Raw genomic sequence first — 18,075 nt, forward strand, 5'->3', positions numbered from 1 at the left:
AGTAGCCTTGGAGGTGCAATCAACAACCCACTGCTGAATCCATAGCATTTGGCGTGTGATATTAGAATATGCAAGCACCTTCAAAAGGTCATACAGGGCATCCATCTGCCATGTAATCCATCCCAGCCATCAGGAGCTGAGAATGCGGCTCCACTGCATCCGTCTCCAGCGTACGCAGCTGGAGAGACAGGTGAGTGCCATAAAGAACATTGCCACAGCTGCTTTAATGCCTAAATTCACTGACTCAAAAATCTTCCCAAGGACCACATCCACATGGCTGTCCTGCATATGGGAAGAGTATGCCTAGTCACCTGAGCTACCAAGGAATCCACCTTGGGCTGTGCCAGAAGCTGCTGGCACTCCAGTGCCTTAGCATACAAGTGGAACATAGCTCTCGCATTTTTCAAAGGGCCTTCCGGAGAGTCCAACTGCTGACCATAAAATTCAAATCCGGATGCCAGGTAAAAGTCGAAGATTATGAGCACACACTGCAAAGCCAGAGAGACAAAGAACAAGTGGTGGAAGGAGCTGGCTGAATGGCCAAGTTCAATTCCTGCAAAGATTCAGTAATCAGGTTAGGCAAAGCCACAAATTTAAATAAGCACAGAACAGATAGATCATCCCCAGGATCCAGAGCCCCTAAGGGATCTGTGGATCCAGTACCCAAGTCCGAATCTTTTAATCCAGGACCGACAGCACTATCAAATAAAGGATCAGAGAGATCAGGATCAACTGCCAGATCCCTCACAACAGAAGTCGAAACCTGAACTGGTGGAGCGGGCAAAAGAGGGGAGATCTCCGTTGTCACCCTGCTGCCCAGACATCAATGGAGGAGGCTGAGAACTTCCAGCCACAGAACGTCTGGCCTGAAATGTGGACCACAAAAATCTCATGAAGTCAGAAAAAATGTCAGGTCCCTAGTACATAGAGTTACCCTTAGATGATTGAGATTTGCATTTCTTCGGCTGCAGAAGGTCCACAACCTGGCTGCCTAAAGGATCACCCAAGTCAAGCCCCAAAAGCAATGGTGGCCACCTCACCAGGCAAGCTGAGCATGAAATGACCTGCTTCTGCGAGAGGGAAGCAGAGCCAGTAGCTACCGTCCTGTCCCCCAGCTGCATGTGGTGCAAGGATGTTCCAAACGCAAAATTTGTGCAAACTTCACATGAGTTCAGCATAAGAGATCCTAAGGACTCCATCCCAGCAAATTTCCTGCCAAAAACCTGAGTTTTGAAGAAGCAGGGAGATGAAAAAAGATCGCTAATAATCTAAGATGGCCACCGCCCTGAATTTGCACCAAAAACGTGATAAAAAACCACACTTCCCAAAATTAAAACACACCAAAGTTTGGATTTTATAGGAGGGAGAAACACTTCAAACCACAGAAAACCCCTTGACAATGACACTTAGAAACTGCTTTACAGCCTGTCAGCTCTGGCTGTACTCACTGTTATAGAGAACCTGGGCTGCACCTGCTTCCAGCTCTGATCAGTAGCCAGTCAGAATTCACTACCACAATGCTGGGAAAGCTTTCAAGCCGATCTTCAGGCTGCCAGTTAGGCTCCACCGTCTAACTATGCCTCCACCGTTGCGGACTACCGGATGTGCAGGCAGAGCCTCCAAAGCACATTCACCACGAAGATACCCACAAAGGGAACAAAACTATGTCAAATTAAAACAATAAAACTGAGGAGAGCAGAACATACACAACTGCAGCAATATGTGCAGAAGAAAAGACTGCAAGAGGGTGCTATACTGAGCTGTGAAGTAAACTGAGGCACAGTGAAAAATCCGGAGTGGATTTATTCTACAGTCCATGCGAGCATGGGGAAATAACCCTGTCATCTAGAATGTCTCACCTTTTGCACTGGAAATATAATTGTCCTGCTACCTGTAAGTTATATGTTATGCCTTCAAGCTTATGAAGGACCTAATGAAAATGTAATTACCATCTAAAATAAATCTAGTATTACCGCAAATTACAATGTTACAATTTAGCACAAGGTATATCAAAAATTGAACTTACTACTAAGCCTATGTGCATGAAGAGTTTTATTTTTACAAAGGGAACGTCACCACTGGTTAATCTTTAACTGAGGTATTTAGCCAAAATTCTATAAATTTTCATTGAGATAACTATACTCTGTTATTCCTACATAAAAACACTGTACAAAATTTGTGTCAAATAAATATACACACCAGTTGATTATCATTTTAGCAATGAAACAATAAGTGGTTTGAATAATTACACTTTACTAAAAAAAAAAACAAAAAAAAAAACACAACAAAACAAACAAACAAACAAAAAACAAAAAAACAAAAACGAAGCCTGTCTATATTACACTTTCAGCAAATATTCAGTTTTACATAAAAACAGGCTTCTAGATGAAGCCATAGTTTAAGTACAATTCAATACAAATATAAAAACATAAGAGTCAAGATTATTCAAGTACAATTAAAAAAAATATGTTATCAGTTTGAAAATGCTCAAATGTTACAGGCCACCATGATTTAAATAAAAGGAAGTTTGTGGAGAAGAAAAAGTTCAAATTTTAGTGACTAAAATATAAAATTGTTGATTCGCTTTGTAGCAACCAAAATTAAATCCACAACATAGCCTTTAAAAAATCATTTTACATTTTATAAATTTGTTTTTAATATGGCCTACAGGAGTTAATTTGCATTCTACTTTTTGTCCCAAACAGCTGAAGATGACACATCTGTACCCATGCCTTGATCATAAGCAGACATAAAAAAATTAACATCTTCATTCTGATTTGGGATGGGATATGGTCCCATTCCTGTTCCCAGAAAAGTCTGATGTGTGAGAACATTAAAATGACTGAACTGATGTGACATCTTTATTGGTCTATTATGGTAACTCTGAAAGTTCTTGCTTGAGACTTCCTCAGTAGTGTCATTTTCTTCTTGGACAGAAGATATAGAAACAGGAGTAATTGGCTGCACATCTTCTGAACCAATATTAGACTTATCAAGCACCAAATCACGCTGAGGTTCAGAAGACAACTGGATTTCGGTTTGTGAGATCTCTTTTACATTGCCTTCAATTTCTGTCTTCAGCGTTTCATATTTGGATGATTCACAAACTTCTATTTGTGGCATTTCATCTTCTGAATCCAATGACATATCTTCTTCATCTTTTTCTAATGGAATAATACAAAAAAATATCACTTCTGCTCTAATTTATCATGACATCAGCACTGTATATACAACTATACCATGCTAATTTACAAAGAGAAACTGTAGGTTGTATTTTTTTTTTAAGTATATAATGTATTTTACTCATATAAAAAAAGCAATTAACAGTTTTGGTCCTTGTGAACTTCAGTGTTTCATAAAGGGGCAAATGTAAGTGAAGGGCATTGCACAAAAGCCTGGTAAGTTGCAAAATATCAATTTTTTAACAAAAGCAGTTCTTATATATAGATTTGTTTTTCATATGAAAGCCATCATTCATAGGCTATATTGTTAACTTTGTTATATGTCATCAAAACAATGTTAGAACAAAAATATGAAAACTACTATTTAAAATTTACATTACATTTATTGATTTATAGTTTGCCAAAGCCTTTTAGTTCTAGGCGTATTACAAAGATAAAAAAACTGGTCATTTTCAGGAATTACAATAATTTAGACAGTCTATGCTATATAAACACAATCTAAAAACAGTATGGCAGAAGTTAGATACAAAAATATTGTGCATACACAGTGATTTATATATTAGGAAATTAGCCTTATTTCTTTTCCTGTGCGACCACTTCTTGTAGACTTAGCAGGATTTTGCACAAAGCCAAAGACAATAACAAGAAATGGCTAATACAAATACTTAATATGTTTTTCTGCAAAAAATAAGTAGATAATGAGCAGCCCTATAAAAAAAAAATATGTCAGTAAGAGCATCTGTTAGCCCTAAGGTGGACTTATCAGAGTTTGCACAACACCCTTTAAGTGTTAAATATGCACTACTTGAAATTTTGTATCTTTTAAATGATAATCAGCTTCATATGCTAAGGTGGTTGATCGATGGAATGGTCTTCCACGTCAGGTAGTTGAGGCCAGTAACGCGCTTGACTTCAAGGGACAATGGGATAAACATGTGGGTTCGCTCTGGGGAAATGCTTAGAGCAGGGGTGTCCAATGTCGGTCCTCGAGGGCCGCAATCCAGTCGGGTTTTCAGGATTTCCCCAATGAATATCTATTTGCATGCACTGCTTTCAATGCATATTCATAGGGGAAATCCTGAAAACCCGACTGGATTGCGGCCCTCGAGGACCGACATTGGACACCCCTGGCTTAGAAGGAGGGTTCTTACATTACATTACATTGGGGACTTCTATTCCGCCTATACCTTGTTGAGGGAGGGTTATGTCGAGAGCCCATGGCTCCCATTCGCGCATCGACTACCTGTGGGTCACTGAGCCTGTGTTTCGGGGATTAGAGAGGGTGGCTATTGGAACTTATATCATATCAGATCATGCCTGGGTTAGTATGTAATGGAATGGGGGGGATGCTTTCCCTAAAGGCATCGAGGTGGGTATTTCCCCCTAGCTTTTTATGGGGATGTGACATTTCGAGAACAGTTGTTAGCTTCCTGGAAAGAATACCAAACACATAATGCGGATGGAGACCCCTTCCTTTTTTGGGAGGCAGCCAAAGCGGTTCTCCGCGGGGATATATTAAGCTATAGTAGCCATTTGATGAAAGTGCGGGATTGTGAAATTTTGAGATTAGAAAAGTTGGTAAGCAAGGCGAGGCAATGATAGGGGCATACGAATAGCACTGCTCATAAGCAAGAGAGAGAGTCTGGAAAGATTGGATTAAAGCAGGTATAAGATCATTAACGGAAGTAATTGATAATGGTAAGATGCTTGAATTTTCACAATTGCAACATAAATATGGTCTGAATAAAAAACAAAATTATAAGTGGTTGCAATTGAAGCAGGCTATTCAGGTGGGGTTCCCTGAATGGAAATCTTTAAATGATCATTACAGCTTAGAATTCTTATGTTTCCAGGCAGATTTTCTGGGTCATCAGGCCGCAAAGTGGTATAAAATTATATCTAATTATTTGAATAAGAAGCCTAAAAATGGATTAAGAGATATTTGGAGCATTGAGATTAAGCATCAGATTAATGCATCTCAATGGCCACGTATTTGGTCTTGGAGAATTAAAGGTACGATGTCAGCATCTATTAGGCAAACATGGTTTTTTTTGTTGCATAGAGCATTCTGGACCCCTACTAGATTACAAAAATTAGATTGCTCTAAGTCTAATAGATGCTGGCATTGTAAAATTGAAGTTGGAACTCTAGACCATCTTTTATTTTATTGTCCATGTATTCAGGCATTTTGGATATCAATATGGGATCAAGTTAATATGTTGATGGAGAGTCATGTGTCTTTATCCTATGACACAGTGATTTTTGGAATGTGTATGAGGGCCAAATGCCAAATATCTGCAGCAAACAATAAATTATTGTTGATTCTTACGGGAATGGGAATTCAACAGATAACAACTAATTGGAAAGACTGTTCTAGATTGAATTGTAATTTTTGGTGGAACTCAGTTTGTCATATGTATAAGATGGAAAGATTTCTTGCGATACAGAGAGGGTATTTTAAAAGATTTCAAGAGGTGTGGAGGCCATTAATTGAATATTATAACGAGTAAAGTTTATTCTTTTTCCTTAGGGGATAATATATAGAAATGGGATGGGATAGGGAGGGAAAAATATTGGAAATATGTTGTTATGAAAAATAAGGAGATATATGTAATAGGATGGGATACTTATTGTTGTGCATTACTGGGTATAATAAAATGTTTAAAGTGTTTGAGGAAGAAGGATGGGGGGGAGGGACAGATTTCATGTCAGATTAATTGTATTATCAAAAAGGGATGTATAATTATATATAAATTTGGAAGGAATATTTTATTGATATGGAAAAGGGTGGGAGGTGGGGGAGGGAATAAAACATGTATAATAATATTATTTAAGAATGCCAAGTGTGTTATGTAAATTAATTGTAATAATACTGTACACTTGTTGAAAGAAATAAAAAGGAATAAAGATTTAAAAAAAAAAAAAAGAATTGTTGGAGTTCCAAGTGGCTTTGAATACGCTCTTCCCAGAAGAGGCAGTCAGAAAATACTGCAAATGACTGAGTCTGTGAATCATGAACCGCAAATTCGCAGGGGTATACTGTACAGTAAATTGAACATTTTATCTATTACCTGGTTGTTTCTGTGGATCAGCCGTTTGCAAGGGACAGTGTTCTTCAGTTGCACAGTTGTAATAGCCAACAAGATTGGTAAAGTTTTGCATAAACTCTTCAACTGTAGTAACTAAGATTCCATTATCATTGTAACTGGAAAACATATTGAGATTCTTTTCTGTGAAAAAAAGAAGAAAAACCCTAGTAACTAAATCCAAGCTGTGCAAATTCTAATTCAAAGGAAAATGAACCTCTTACCTGTTAAGAAAACAACATGTCTCTGCTGTATGTTCTGAGCTTGAAGTCTTATAAGACAATCCAATTCAGGAGCATTTCGCATTTGAGAGTCACAATCATGGTACGAAAGAATATCAACAAGATGTTTCTTTTGGTAGCTATTCAGTAGGGTGAGAACACCAAGAGCCTTAGTGTTCATCCTAAAAACAAGTACAGAACAATTTTATAATACAATACAGTGTCTTATATACCACAATTTTCTGCAAGGAATCTATGCAGTTTACAATACGATTTAGATCAAGTTTCTGAATTACATTATTAGAAGGAGTATTGGTTTAGAAAATAGGGTGAAGGGTAGGGAAAGTACAGTAGTTGATGGGTTGTCTTTAAGTGTATTGGCAGTTTGTTCCAAATGAGAGGTCCCTGGTATTCAAAGGTAGTTTTGAAATCTTCTTTTGCCATACTTGAGGAGATGGGAGGGATAAGTGCAGTGCTGCATAGTGCATGAACTGAAGGAGGAATGTGGGACTTTAATATCAGAAATTCCAAGTTCTCTTCATAGATCGCTTTGTGGACCATTCAGGCTACCTTGAACTGGATTCTCTTTTTCATCAGCAGCCAGTGTAGTTGCTCTAATAGTGGACTTGACCTCTCATATCGGTTACATTACATTAGTGTCTCCTATTCCATCAATACCTTTCAGTTCTAGGCCTTCCATTAGCTTGACATATATCAGTGTTGAGGCTAAAAGTCTGTAGTTGGATGGCTGATCTGTTGTGCCCTTTGGGTCTTTCAGAATAAGGGTGATAATGATTTTTTCATTGAGATCTTTATGGGAATTGGCCCTTTATAAGCATGCAGATCATCCACTGCAAGAGGCAAGTGTGGAATGTTATGATGGAGGTTGCTAACAGGTATGGGGGCAGTGGGTGAGATCGCATGCTGCATGACTGTATTTTTTATATAGTCTGTTCAGGTTGGACAATTGTATATCTAGGAAGTCTGACCAGGTTCTGTCTGCTGCACAGGATTGGGGGGGGGGTAGTATGATCTCGTCAAGGTGGTTTAGGGTACCGGTGAAAGTATTCCTGGCTGCTGAGATTTTGTTTCTAAAGAATTCAGCCAGTCGGGTGGCTGTTTGGGGAAGGGGAGGGGGAGCCTTGTGGCCAAGTAAGATTTCGTGTCTGTGAGTTTCCTGGTGTCTTGGATTTCTGTGCCCATCTGGTAACATAGTAAATCATGGTAGATAAAGACCTGAACGGTCCATCCAGTATGCCCATTAGTTATACCCATTAAAAATACATGATGAGTCATAGACTGTAATGCATTTAGGCAGAAAGAACAAGGAACACGAGTATAGAATGTCAGGTGCAACTCTGGGTAAGAGCGAACAAGAAAAGGACCTGGGTGTACTGATAGGACCCTGAAACTGTCGGCATAATGCGCGGCAGCAGCAAAGAAAGCAAATAGAATGTTAGGCATGATAAAGAAAGGAATCACGAGTAGTTTGGAGAAAGTTATAATGCCGATTTATAGGGCAATGGTTAGACCACACTTGGAATTGTCCAACATTGGTCTCCCAACCTAAAGAAGGATATAAAACTGCTGGAGAGGGTGCAGAGACGAGCAACGAAGCTAATAAAAGGTATGGAGAACTTTGAATACGAGGAACGACTTAAGAGACTGGGATTGTTCTCCCTTGAGAAAAGGAGACTGCGAGGGGATATGATCGAGACTTTCAAAATACTGAAAGGAATCGACAAAATAGAGCAGGGAAAAAAATTATTTACAATGTCCAATGTGACACGGACAAGAGGACATGGACTGAAGCTAAGTGGGGGACAAGTCCAGGACAAATATCAGGAATTTCTGCATCACACAACGAGTGGTGGACACCTGGAATGCTCTCCCAGAGGAGGTTATTGCGGAATCCACCATTCTAGGATTTAAAAGCAAACTAGATGCACATCTCCTTACGAGAAGCATAGAGGGATATGGGTGACTAAAATTACGCCAGGTGTACACCTGGCTGGGCCTCCGCGTGTGTGGATCGCCGGACTTGATGGACCGAAGGTCTGATCCGGAGATGGCAGTTCTTATATTCTTATCCCCCCATCTGTTAGAATACTAGATGGACTTTGGAGCTTCAGGAAGGCTGTGAAAACCTTCCTCTTCACAAACCCAGCGCCTTAAGGATATGCTCCCAAAATGCTATCAGAGCCAACACACCTACGCCACCTACTCTCACCAGATGCTGCTTAGTGTATATGTTTTACTGTAATGTTTATATTGTCCCGTTTAAACACCCAAATGATATGAGAAAGCTAAGTTCATAAAACTAATATATAAAATCAAGATTATATAATAAAAGAAAGAGTAGGGATATGACCAATGAGGCTAGCTACATTGTGAACTCTGTATTTAACAGATGTGATTCTGTATAGATGTATCCACTGAGGTCTTATCCTGTAATTAGAAAATGAGAAGTTGAAAAATCAAGTATACAACAAATGTATGGTGAATTATTTATTATGAACTTTAGAGATATATAAGAATAAAAAGTATTTATGAAGTTCTTTAAACTTATATTGTAATTATGTCATCTCTGTCCTGTCTCGATTATATTGTGGATGTACTTTGTAACCCATTCTGGGCTCCTTTGGGAGGATGGGCTAAATAATTGAATGAATAAATAAATAAATAAATAAATAAATAAAGTAAGCTCACTTGGTTGGTGTAGTATGTTTGTCTTTTTTCTTTTAAATTTTTTTGTATTGTTTGTTTAGTGTTCTCCAGGCTGTTTTTGTGTGTTCTTGGTTATTTTTTTTCTCCATTGCCATTTGAGTTGGAGTAGTTCATTGTAGAACCATTTGTCTGAGTGTCTGCGGATTTTGGGTTTTGTTTATAGTTCGGTCATATCCTCGAGGAGGGTTGTACTTAGTGTGCGCCAGTGGGTTAAGAAGACTTTGAAGTTAACGTTTGGAACAGGATGTCTGCTTTGTTCTAGAATTGCCCCCCAATCTTTTGACGTGCTTTGAAGGTTAAGCTTTGGTTATTTTATTTGGGTTTGCCCTGTGTTCAGTTTATTTTGAAGGTATATATGTAATGGTCTGACCAGAGGGATCAGGCTCCTTTCATGATGTGAATTTCTGGTGGGGTGGGTTGTTGGGACATGAAGGCTACTATGTCAAGTTGGTGGCCTCCCTCATGTGTGGTTTGGGGGTCTAGAATCTTGAAGGATAGGGTTTTAAGGAAAGATAGAAGGCTTTCTGTTTGTTTGGAAGATTTGTCTTTGAGGTGAAGGTTTGGATCTCCTAAGATTAGGTTGTATGCTGATGTGAAGGAGTTTCTGAAGATAAATTCTTCAAATTCCAGCTTTGCTGTGTTCCATTTTCCTGGGGTTATGTAGCATAGGAGGCAGGTCATGGATCCCTTTAGTGTGCAGCTCAAGTAAGTCCATGTGGGGGGGTGGAGGTTTTGTCCAGTATGTTTAGATTTAGAGTGTTTTTGGCTACGATAGCTAGACTTTGGTTTCTTTTGAGAATTAGTTTTTCAGCTGTGTTTTGTAGTAGTTGAAACCTCTTGCACTTTTTCTGTAATTCCACAATATAGTGAGTTGCAATAGTCCAGGTATGATATTAGGACAGATTGTGCTACTGTCTTGAAGCTGGTCTTGGTCAGGACTGGTCTAATTGTCCTCAGTTGTCTCATCTTAAAGAAGAAATTTTTCACTAGAGTGGCGATGAGTATGTTGAAGGTTAAGTTCAAGTCTAGTGCGACTCCCAGGATTTTGAAGGTATTCTCTATCTTTAAACTCTCACCTGTGGACAGTTCTAGCTCTGTGCTAGGCAGTGAGTTATAGTCTCCAAACCATAAGATTCTTGTTTTAGATTGTTTAGTTTGAGGAAATTTCTCATCGTCCAAGCACTTAGGTCGTCGATGGTATTTTTCAGGTATATTAGGGTGATATTGAAAGATTCTTTGGCTATGCAGAGAAAGCACAGTTACTTACCGTAAAAGGTGTTAGCCGGGGACAGCAGGCAGATATTCTCACATGTGGGTGACATCATCAATGGAGCCCCAGTACAGACACTTCAAAAGTGCATCACCACTAAGATTTTTAAGAAAGATCACGACAGCCTGCATTGCGCATGTGCCTTCTCGCCCAATGTAGGCTTGTAGTACCTCAGTTCGTTAAGCAAGCTAAGAAGTCAACCAGGTGAGGTGGGTGGGTTGTGAGAATATCTGCTAGGATCCTGCTAGGCACTTGACATACACTTGTCACTGTTGGGTGGGATTAGGGGGGTGGCACACTGTTGGGGAGGAAGATACTGGGCTTGATGTACTTTTAATTAGACTCAGTACTGCAATTCTTATATTCAAACAGCAAAACAAAGGGCCTCTTCTATCAAACTGCGCTAGCAGTTTTTAACACAGAGAGCCACGCTGAATGGCCTGCACTGCTCCCGATGCTCACAGGAACTCTATGAGCGTTGGGAGCAGCGCGGGCCATTCAGCATGGCTCACCGTGCTAAAAACTGCTAGTGCAGTTTGATAGAAGAGGCCCCAAATTTGGCATAAAGTATTTCATGGAAAATGAAATACTATCAGCACATTAGTCATGAAAGAAAATTTGTATTAAAACGTGTACCTCAGCAGTTGCAAATAGTAGTTTAAATATTTACCTTCCCAATTCTTTGAGCTTTTTCTGTATTTTACAGTGAATCTTCCATTGCCACTTCCCATCTGGTGTATTTAGGTCCTCAAGAAACTTCAAGAAGGCTTTTAATTTGTCTAGGTTTGAAATAATGCAGATACGTTTCATTAAGCATGCCATTTTAGATGGTAAAATTTGTAGAAACTATTAAAAAAACATTTTAAGAATATATATCTACTAAGCAGAAAATAAGGAAGGGTCCTGTAGCAGGATTTTCTATGGACAGGAGGATAAATCAACTGAACAAGTGACACCACCTATCACTGCCCACTTAAATATGCACTATAAGAGCCCTGAAAAGTGTTAGACTTTCCAAGCATATGCCTCCTCCCACTAGTTCATTTTATAGCTTATAATTTCTTAGAAAAACATTGGTAGCCTTAGCTGACAGGAAAGGAGGGAAGGATTATATGGCTGGTTTTCAGGTGTAAACAAAGAAAATACTTTTTTTTTTAACAGAAAGGGTGGTAGATGTGTGGAACAGACTCCCGGTAGAGGTCTGAATTCAAGAAAATGTGGGACAGGCACGTGGAATCTCTTAGGGAGAGGAGGAGATAGTAGATGCTGTGGATGAGCAGACTGGATGGGCCATTTGGGGCTTATTGCACAGCTAAATCAAATTGCTGCCTGAATTGTTCTCTGGGAGTATAAACAAACAGTGGCTTATACAATTAGTAGCAAATACTGCACTAATTGAAGCTAATAAGTTGAGAAGTATGAATTTAGAATGGCCACTTTGAAGACTTTGGCCCAGATTCACTAAAGATAGCAATTCAATCACTGTTGGCCGATTCCTGTCTGATTTTAAAACAGCGATTGATTCACTATCTTTTTTGCATGCAAATGATCTGATTGGACGCACACCCTATAGCGATCCCACGAATCGCTGTAAGAGTGATCGAAACGCATGCGCATCCTTGTTGGTTGATACAATTTACGCATGTGCTAGCTCTTTGCCCTTTACTACGTAGTTAGTGGGCGGGGTTTATTTATGCACGTCATTGGCGGGCATCGAATGCGCCACTCGCAAAGCATTGTTGTCGTAAAAAAATGCAATATAAAGAAGAGAGATATCTGTTCTCTTTGGAGGTTTTGTTGCAAGCTGTTGAAGATGTGGCTGGAGCTGGTGGTGTAGTTCTTCGAAGGTTTTGAAGGAGGAATTTCAAACTGTTGAATGGCAGCAGCTTCTTGGGACGTGAAACGCGAAGCAAACAATGTGACCCCGTGACGTCATATACACGTGACAAGCAAGCTGTAAAGGGGGAGGGGTGGCTGTAGTTTATTTTGATGGCCCTAGTTGGACATTTTTAAAAAGGAATGATTTGTGACCAACGAAGTGAATAATTTTTTTGTGTAGCCGCCAATGCTTTATACCCGCGGGTAAAAATCGCGGGTTAAAACCCCAGGCTCGCAATGCACATTTTACAAAATATAAAACAGGATGAATTCTTACACATATGTAAAGTTATTTTACAATTTTATTTTTAATTTTAATGGTTGTTTTATATGGGGTTGTAACCTCGATAACTGATATTTCTGGGCAGGAGAGTTGGCAACGATAGTAAACGACTGGCCCTGCAGTCACTTCTTTTCAGTTCGGTAAACCCAATCGGTGTTTCTTCTTCTGCTTAGTGAATTGATCGCTTCATATTTTTGCATGCCATTTCCCCTCATTTGTATGGGTGGATCGGATAGGAGATTGATCGGGCAGCAATTTAGTGAATCGGGTAACGATCACAAAACCAGTAAAACTGGTTACAGGCTCGGTAAATTGTCTATTATGTGAAAAAGTTCTCTAGATTTTTCTAAGAGGATTGCTGGAGTGAGTAAGGGAATTTTGTGTCTTTTAAGGCTGACTAGATGAGAGATCAAGACTATTACAATTTTTGCCTTGTAGCAAACTGGATTTTGTACTTATGCTCCAGATATTTAGAAGTAGGCTGACTTGTGAAAGGTGTTTGCTTTCATTTGGAAACCAAAGAGGACGTTATGGATTAAGAGAAACCTGTAGTTCTTAGGTGCCTCAAAAAATCTTCATATGCTAGAACCCTAGTAGCTTAAAGAAAACCACTTCAGGCATGCATTCAAATGACACAGAATTCCATAACTCACCAATTTGCTTATTAGAGAAAATCATTTCAGAAAGCATATTGCTCAGTGTAAAAGATAATGCATAATTTAGAACTACTGCATGGCAGTCAGACTATAAATACAATGCTAGCAAAGTTACTTAAGAATTCATACCAATTGTGACAGATTCAGGGTTGAGAACAGATTCATCCGACACAACAAAACCACCAGAAACAAATAATTCATTGTATGTATGATTTTTCACATCATCCAAGCTATCGACACCAGCAAAGCTAACACATGGAAGTCTCTTCAAAGTCACTAAGCCAGGAATCTGTGAGGGGAGGAGAAAAAAGAGCATTTAAAATTGCCTAATAAAATGATTAAAGAAAAAAGAGAGGATTCCAACAATGAACAGTATTATTGCTTTTTTCCCACAAAACCTTTTTCATTATGGAACTACAAATCTAGAACATAGCACCATAACTAAAAACCCAGCAAAATTAAAGTTCACTCAAATATTTCACAAGTACAGAATCACCCTGTGTCAAATATACCACATTAAATATTTTAAGCCACTTTCTAGCAATTCCCTAGAAAGCAAGTATTTTAGTTAACAATTAAAAAAATAAAATGTGTGTATGTGTGTGTGTGTGTATATATATATACACACACACACACACACACATACAGAGTTGTGCAAAAGTTTTGCATCACCTCCGAGTAATACATTGATCTGTCTTTTCTTGCTGGATCACAGCAATATTTCTGAGGCCTACTGCTGCATATTATATACTCTATCACCCTGTGCATTTTTAATTGATTTAGGACTTCTAACTCATAAAATGCAGAATGTTGAAAAATTTTGATATTTTGTAAATGGATTACATTAGCTATTTCAATACATACTAAGTTTATTTGTATTTTAACTGTTACCCCCTTCAAAAGGAGGTAGCCCTGAAAAGGGACGATTGTTTTCTGCTATTCTAATCATAGTAGATGACGGCAGATAAAGACCCGAATGGTCCATCCAGTCTGCCCAACCTGATTCAATTTAAATTTTATTTTATTTTTTAAATTTTTTTCTTAGCAGCTATTTCTGGGCAAGAATCCAAAGCTTTACCCGGTACTGTGCTTGGGTTCCAACTGCCGAAATCTCTCTTAAGACTTACTCCAGCCCATCTACACCCTCCCAGCCATTGAAGCCCTCCCCTGCCCATCCTCCACCAAACGGCCATACACAGACACAGACCGTGCAAGTCTACCCAGTAACTGGCCTAGTTCAATATTTAATATTATTTTCTGATTCTAAATCTTCTGTGTTCATCCCACGCTTCTTTGAACTCAGTCACAGTTTTACTCTCCACCACCTCTCTCAGGAGCGCATTCCAGGCATCCACTACCCTCTCCGTAAAGTAGAATTTCCTAACATTGCCCCTGAATCTATCACCCCTCAACCTCAAATTATTTCCTCTGGTTTTACCATTTTCCTTTCTCTGGAAAAGATTTTGTTCTATGTTAATACCCTTCAAGTATTTGAACATCTGAATCATATCTCCCCTGTCTCTCCTTTCCTCTAGGGCAGGGGTCTGCAACCTTTAAGACATAAAGAGCCACTTGGACCCGTTTTCGAAAAGAAAAAAAAACTTGGAGCCGCAAAACCATTATAAAACAAATCTAACACTGCATATATTGTTTCTTATCTTAATGCTATATACAGGATCACTAAATTGAAAATAAAATCATTTTTCCTACCTTTGCTATTTGGTGATTTCATGAGTCTCTGGTTGCACTTTCTTCTTCTGACTGTGCATCCAATCTTTCTTCCTTTCTTTCAGCCTCCTGTATGTTTCCTCTCCTCCAGACCTCATTCTCTCCCCCAACTTTTTCTTTCTGTCTCCCTGTTCCCCCTTCTTTCTGTCTCCGTGCCGTCCCCCAAGCCACTCGGTTTGCTGCCACCGCAATCGGGGAACAGCCCCCAAGCCACCGCCGTCCCAAGCTTTCCCTGCAGAAGTGTTGCGCTGACCAGCATTCCGCTCCCTGACGTCAATTCTGACGTAGGAGAGGAAGTTCCGGGCCAACAAGGCATTTCTCCTCATTCCATCCAGCCTGAGCCCCATCTCTCCTTGATCCAGCATTTCCCTTCTGTGTCTGTCAGAATTACCATTCCACCTATTTTCCAGCATCACCCTTCTTTGTGTCCATCTCACCTATATCCCTATCTCACCACTTTTTCAGAATCTTCATTTGTCTCTGTCCTTATCTTTACGCCATGTTCACCATTTGCCCTTTCAATGTCTTTATCTCCCCCCCCCCACTTTTTCAGCATTACTTCTATGTCTCTATTTCACCTCCTCTTCATGTCCCCTCTGTATCTCTATCCTTATTCAGTAGGTCCTGCTTACCCTTTCTCTTCTTTGTGTCACTATCTCCATTTTCAGCTTTCCCCCCCTTTTCCTTTGTTACTGCACCCTGTAGCTAGAATCTTTCCACCCTCCCTCCACTCCGGCCCAGCCCAGTATGAAAGATTTCCTTTTGTTTCCCTCCCCTCTCTCTTTCTCTCTCTCTTCTCCTCCCTCACCCACGAGTCCTGCATCTGGCCCTCTCCCTTCTACCTGCACCTGGCAACACCCCCCTGCTCCGCGGCTCTCTTCAGCAACTCGTCAGCAGCAGTGATCAAGACAAGCTGCCGACATCGAGGCCTTCCCTCTACGAGTCCCGCCTTTGTGGAAAAAGGAAGTTGAAACAAGCGGGACTCGCAGAGGGTAGGCCCCGACGTCAGAAGCTTGTGTCGATCGCTGCTGCTGAGTTGCCGAAGAGAGCCGCGGAGCAGGGGATGTGGCCGGAAGCAGGTAGAAGGGAGAGGGAGATAGGAAGGCTGTAGATCTCCGGAGCATGACACCGACCCCGGCCAGGATGATTTCTTTTTCAGGCGTGCACCTTACAAGTCCAGCGTCGCGGCGGGAAATAGCCATGCTGAGCAGTGAGCTCAGCACTACACAGATGAAAGCCTTGCTTGCTGATTGGTCCGGCGGGGCGGGGCCGCCGGACCAATCAGCAAGCAAGGCTTTCATCTGTGTATGTGCTGAGCTCACTGCTCAGCATGGCTATTTCCCGCCGCGACGCCGGACTTAAGCTGCATGCCTGCCGGAGCCGCAGCAAAGGTGGAAAAGAGCCGCATGCGGCTCTGGAGCCGCAGGTTGCCGACCCCCGCTCTAGGGTATACATATTCAGGGCTTCCAGTCTCTCCTCATACGTCTTCTGGCGCAAGCCTCCTATCATTTTCGTCGCCCTCCTCTGGACCGCCTCAAGTCTTCTTAAGTCTTCTTACGCCTCAAGTCTTCTTATGTATGGGCTAGCCTTTGCTTCCAGCGTTGAGGCATGGATGAACCAATTTTCAAAGTTCATCTTGCTGTACAACATTAATCAGTGCTTCAAACAACATGACCTTTGTTTTTGGGTGTTTTGTGAACACCTTGACAGCAAGATTATTCCACAAATTCTCCAATGGATCGAGATCTGTTGACTGCCCTGGCCATTCCAGTCACTGAATATGGCTCAATGTCATCCACTTTGTCCGATGACAGGGTGCATTGTCATCCTGGAAGTGGAAGTCACCCTAGAAGAGACTCCTTGCAGACGGAACCATTATGTTTTGCAAAGTGGAGAGATACTTGGCACCATTCATCATGCCATCAATCACCTAAAAGTGTCCAATGCCATTGGCTGACATACAGCCCCAGACCATGATTTTTGTCAGATGCTTTACAGTCAAGTCCAGGCACTGTGGTTTGAAAGCCTCATTCTTAAATCATCTTACAAAGTGTTGCACTGGCTTCCTAACACACAGAAAGCAAAGTTGCTTACCTGTATAACAGGTGTTCTCTGTAGACAGCAGGGGAATGCAGCCACACTTGTTGGTGAAGTCCTCTGACTGAGCCTGTATGTCGGTACTCTCCCCTAGCTAAGTAAGCTTTTGAGCTTACTGGGCATGTGCAGGAGTCCCTACACCTAAAGCCCCTCCTCTCCACTTGTCAGTTTTGTCCCTAGCAATGAAAGGAATGAGACAAGGGGATGTGTGGCTGCATCCCCTGCTGTCTACAGAGAACACCTGTTACAGGTAAGCAACTTTGCTTTCTCTAGAGACAAGCAAGGGATATGCAGGCACACTTGTTGGTGAGTCCCAACTTAAGGAAGGATTAGGGAGGTGGAATTTTTTTTTTTTTTTAATTTATAGTGCAAATAGATTACATAAGACTGAGTGATAAGTCTCGTGTACTAGGCTCTGACTCAGGTAGTAGTGCTTTGTAAAAGTAAGTATCAAGGAGTAAGCTGTGGCCCGCCAATATCTTGAATGGGAGTAGATTTCAAAATTCTCCATTGAAGAATGTGTACCTCATTCTTTGTAAGCGCCCATTGAACCAGGCGGTTGTAGGTTCGCTCTTATGTAACAAAAATGGATGCAATATGGCATCCAAGAGAAAAAAGTCGTTTTGATGCCAGTTTTCCTCAGGTAGATGGATTAGAGGAAATGAAAAATTAATGTGTCTAGCGTAATTGAAAGAAGGATAATAAATGACTAGTGCTTGAAGATCACTAATATTTCCAACTGGAGGTAAGAATGTAAAAAAAAATTTATTTACTAAGTAAGGAAAGAAAACGAAGCAGAACCTAATGGGTCAAACGGGCCCTGCATTAAGATCTGTAAAATCAAATTCAGGTGACATGCCGAACCTTTGACCTGAATGTGAAGACCACCAACTGTTAGTGACAATAGATAGGGGTTGCAGATGTGGTACAAACTAATGCTGTAAAGA

At 40.5% G+C, this 18,075-nt stretch overlaps 1 protein-coding gene across 2 annotated transcripts in view; it reads right to left on the reverse strand.

Annotated features, from left to right (window-relative positions):
- Nucleotides 1–2,034: 2,034 nt before the first annotated feature.
- TASOR (transcription activation suppressor) overlaps nucleotides 2,035–18,075 on the reverse strand; it is a 130,679-nt gene continuing 114,638 nt past the window's right edge. For both annotated transcript variants that reach the window (XM_033925742.1, XM_033925741.1), the window contains 5 exons: nucleotides 13,433–13,592; nucleotides 11,157–11,265; nucleotides 6,493–6,671; nucleotides 6,254–6,412; nucleotides 2,035–3,164 (listed from right to left, as the gene is read on the reverse strand). In XM_033925742.1, coding sequence (XP_033781633.1) covers nucleotides 2,686–3,164; nucleotides 6,254–6,412; nucleotides 6,493–6,671; nucleotides 11,157–11,265; nucleotides 13,433–13,592 — 1,086 coding nt within the window. In that variant the 3' untranslated portion in view covers nucleotides 2,035–2,685. The remainder of the gene's footprint in view (nucleotides 3,165–6,253; nucleotides 6,413–6,492; nucleotides 6,672–11,156; nucleotides 11,266–13,432; nucleotides 13,593–18,075) is intronic.

Source organism: Geotrypetes seraphini, chromosome 17 (assembly GCF_902459505.1).
Source record: "Geotrypetes seraphini chromosome 17, aGeoSer1.1, whole genome shotgun sequence".
Classification (NCBI taxonomy): Eukaryota; Metazoa; Chordata; class Amphibia; order Gymnophiona; family Dermophiidae; genus Geotrypetes; species Geotrypetes seraphini.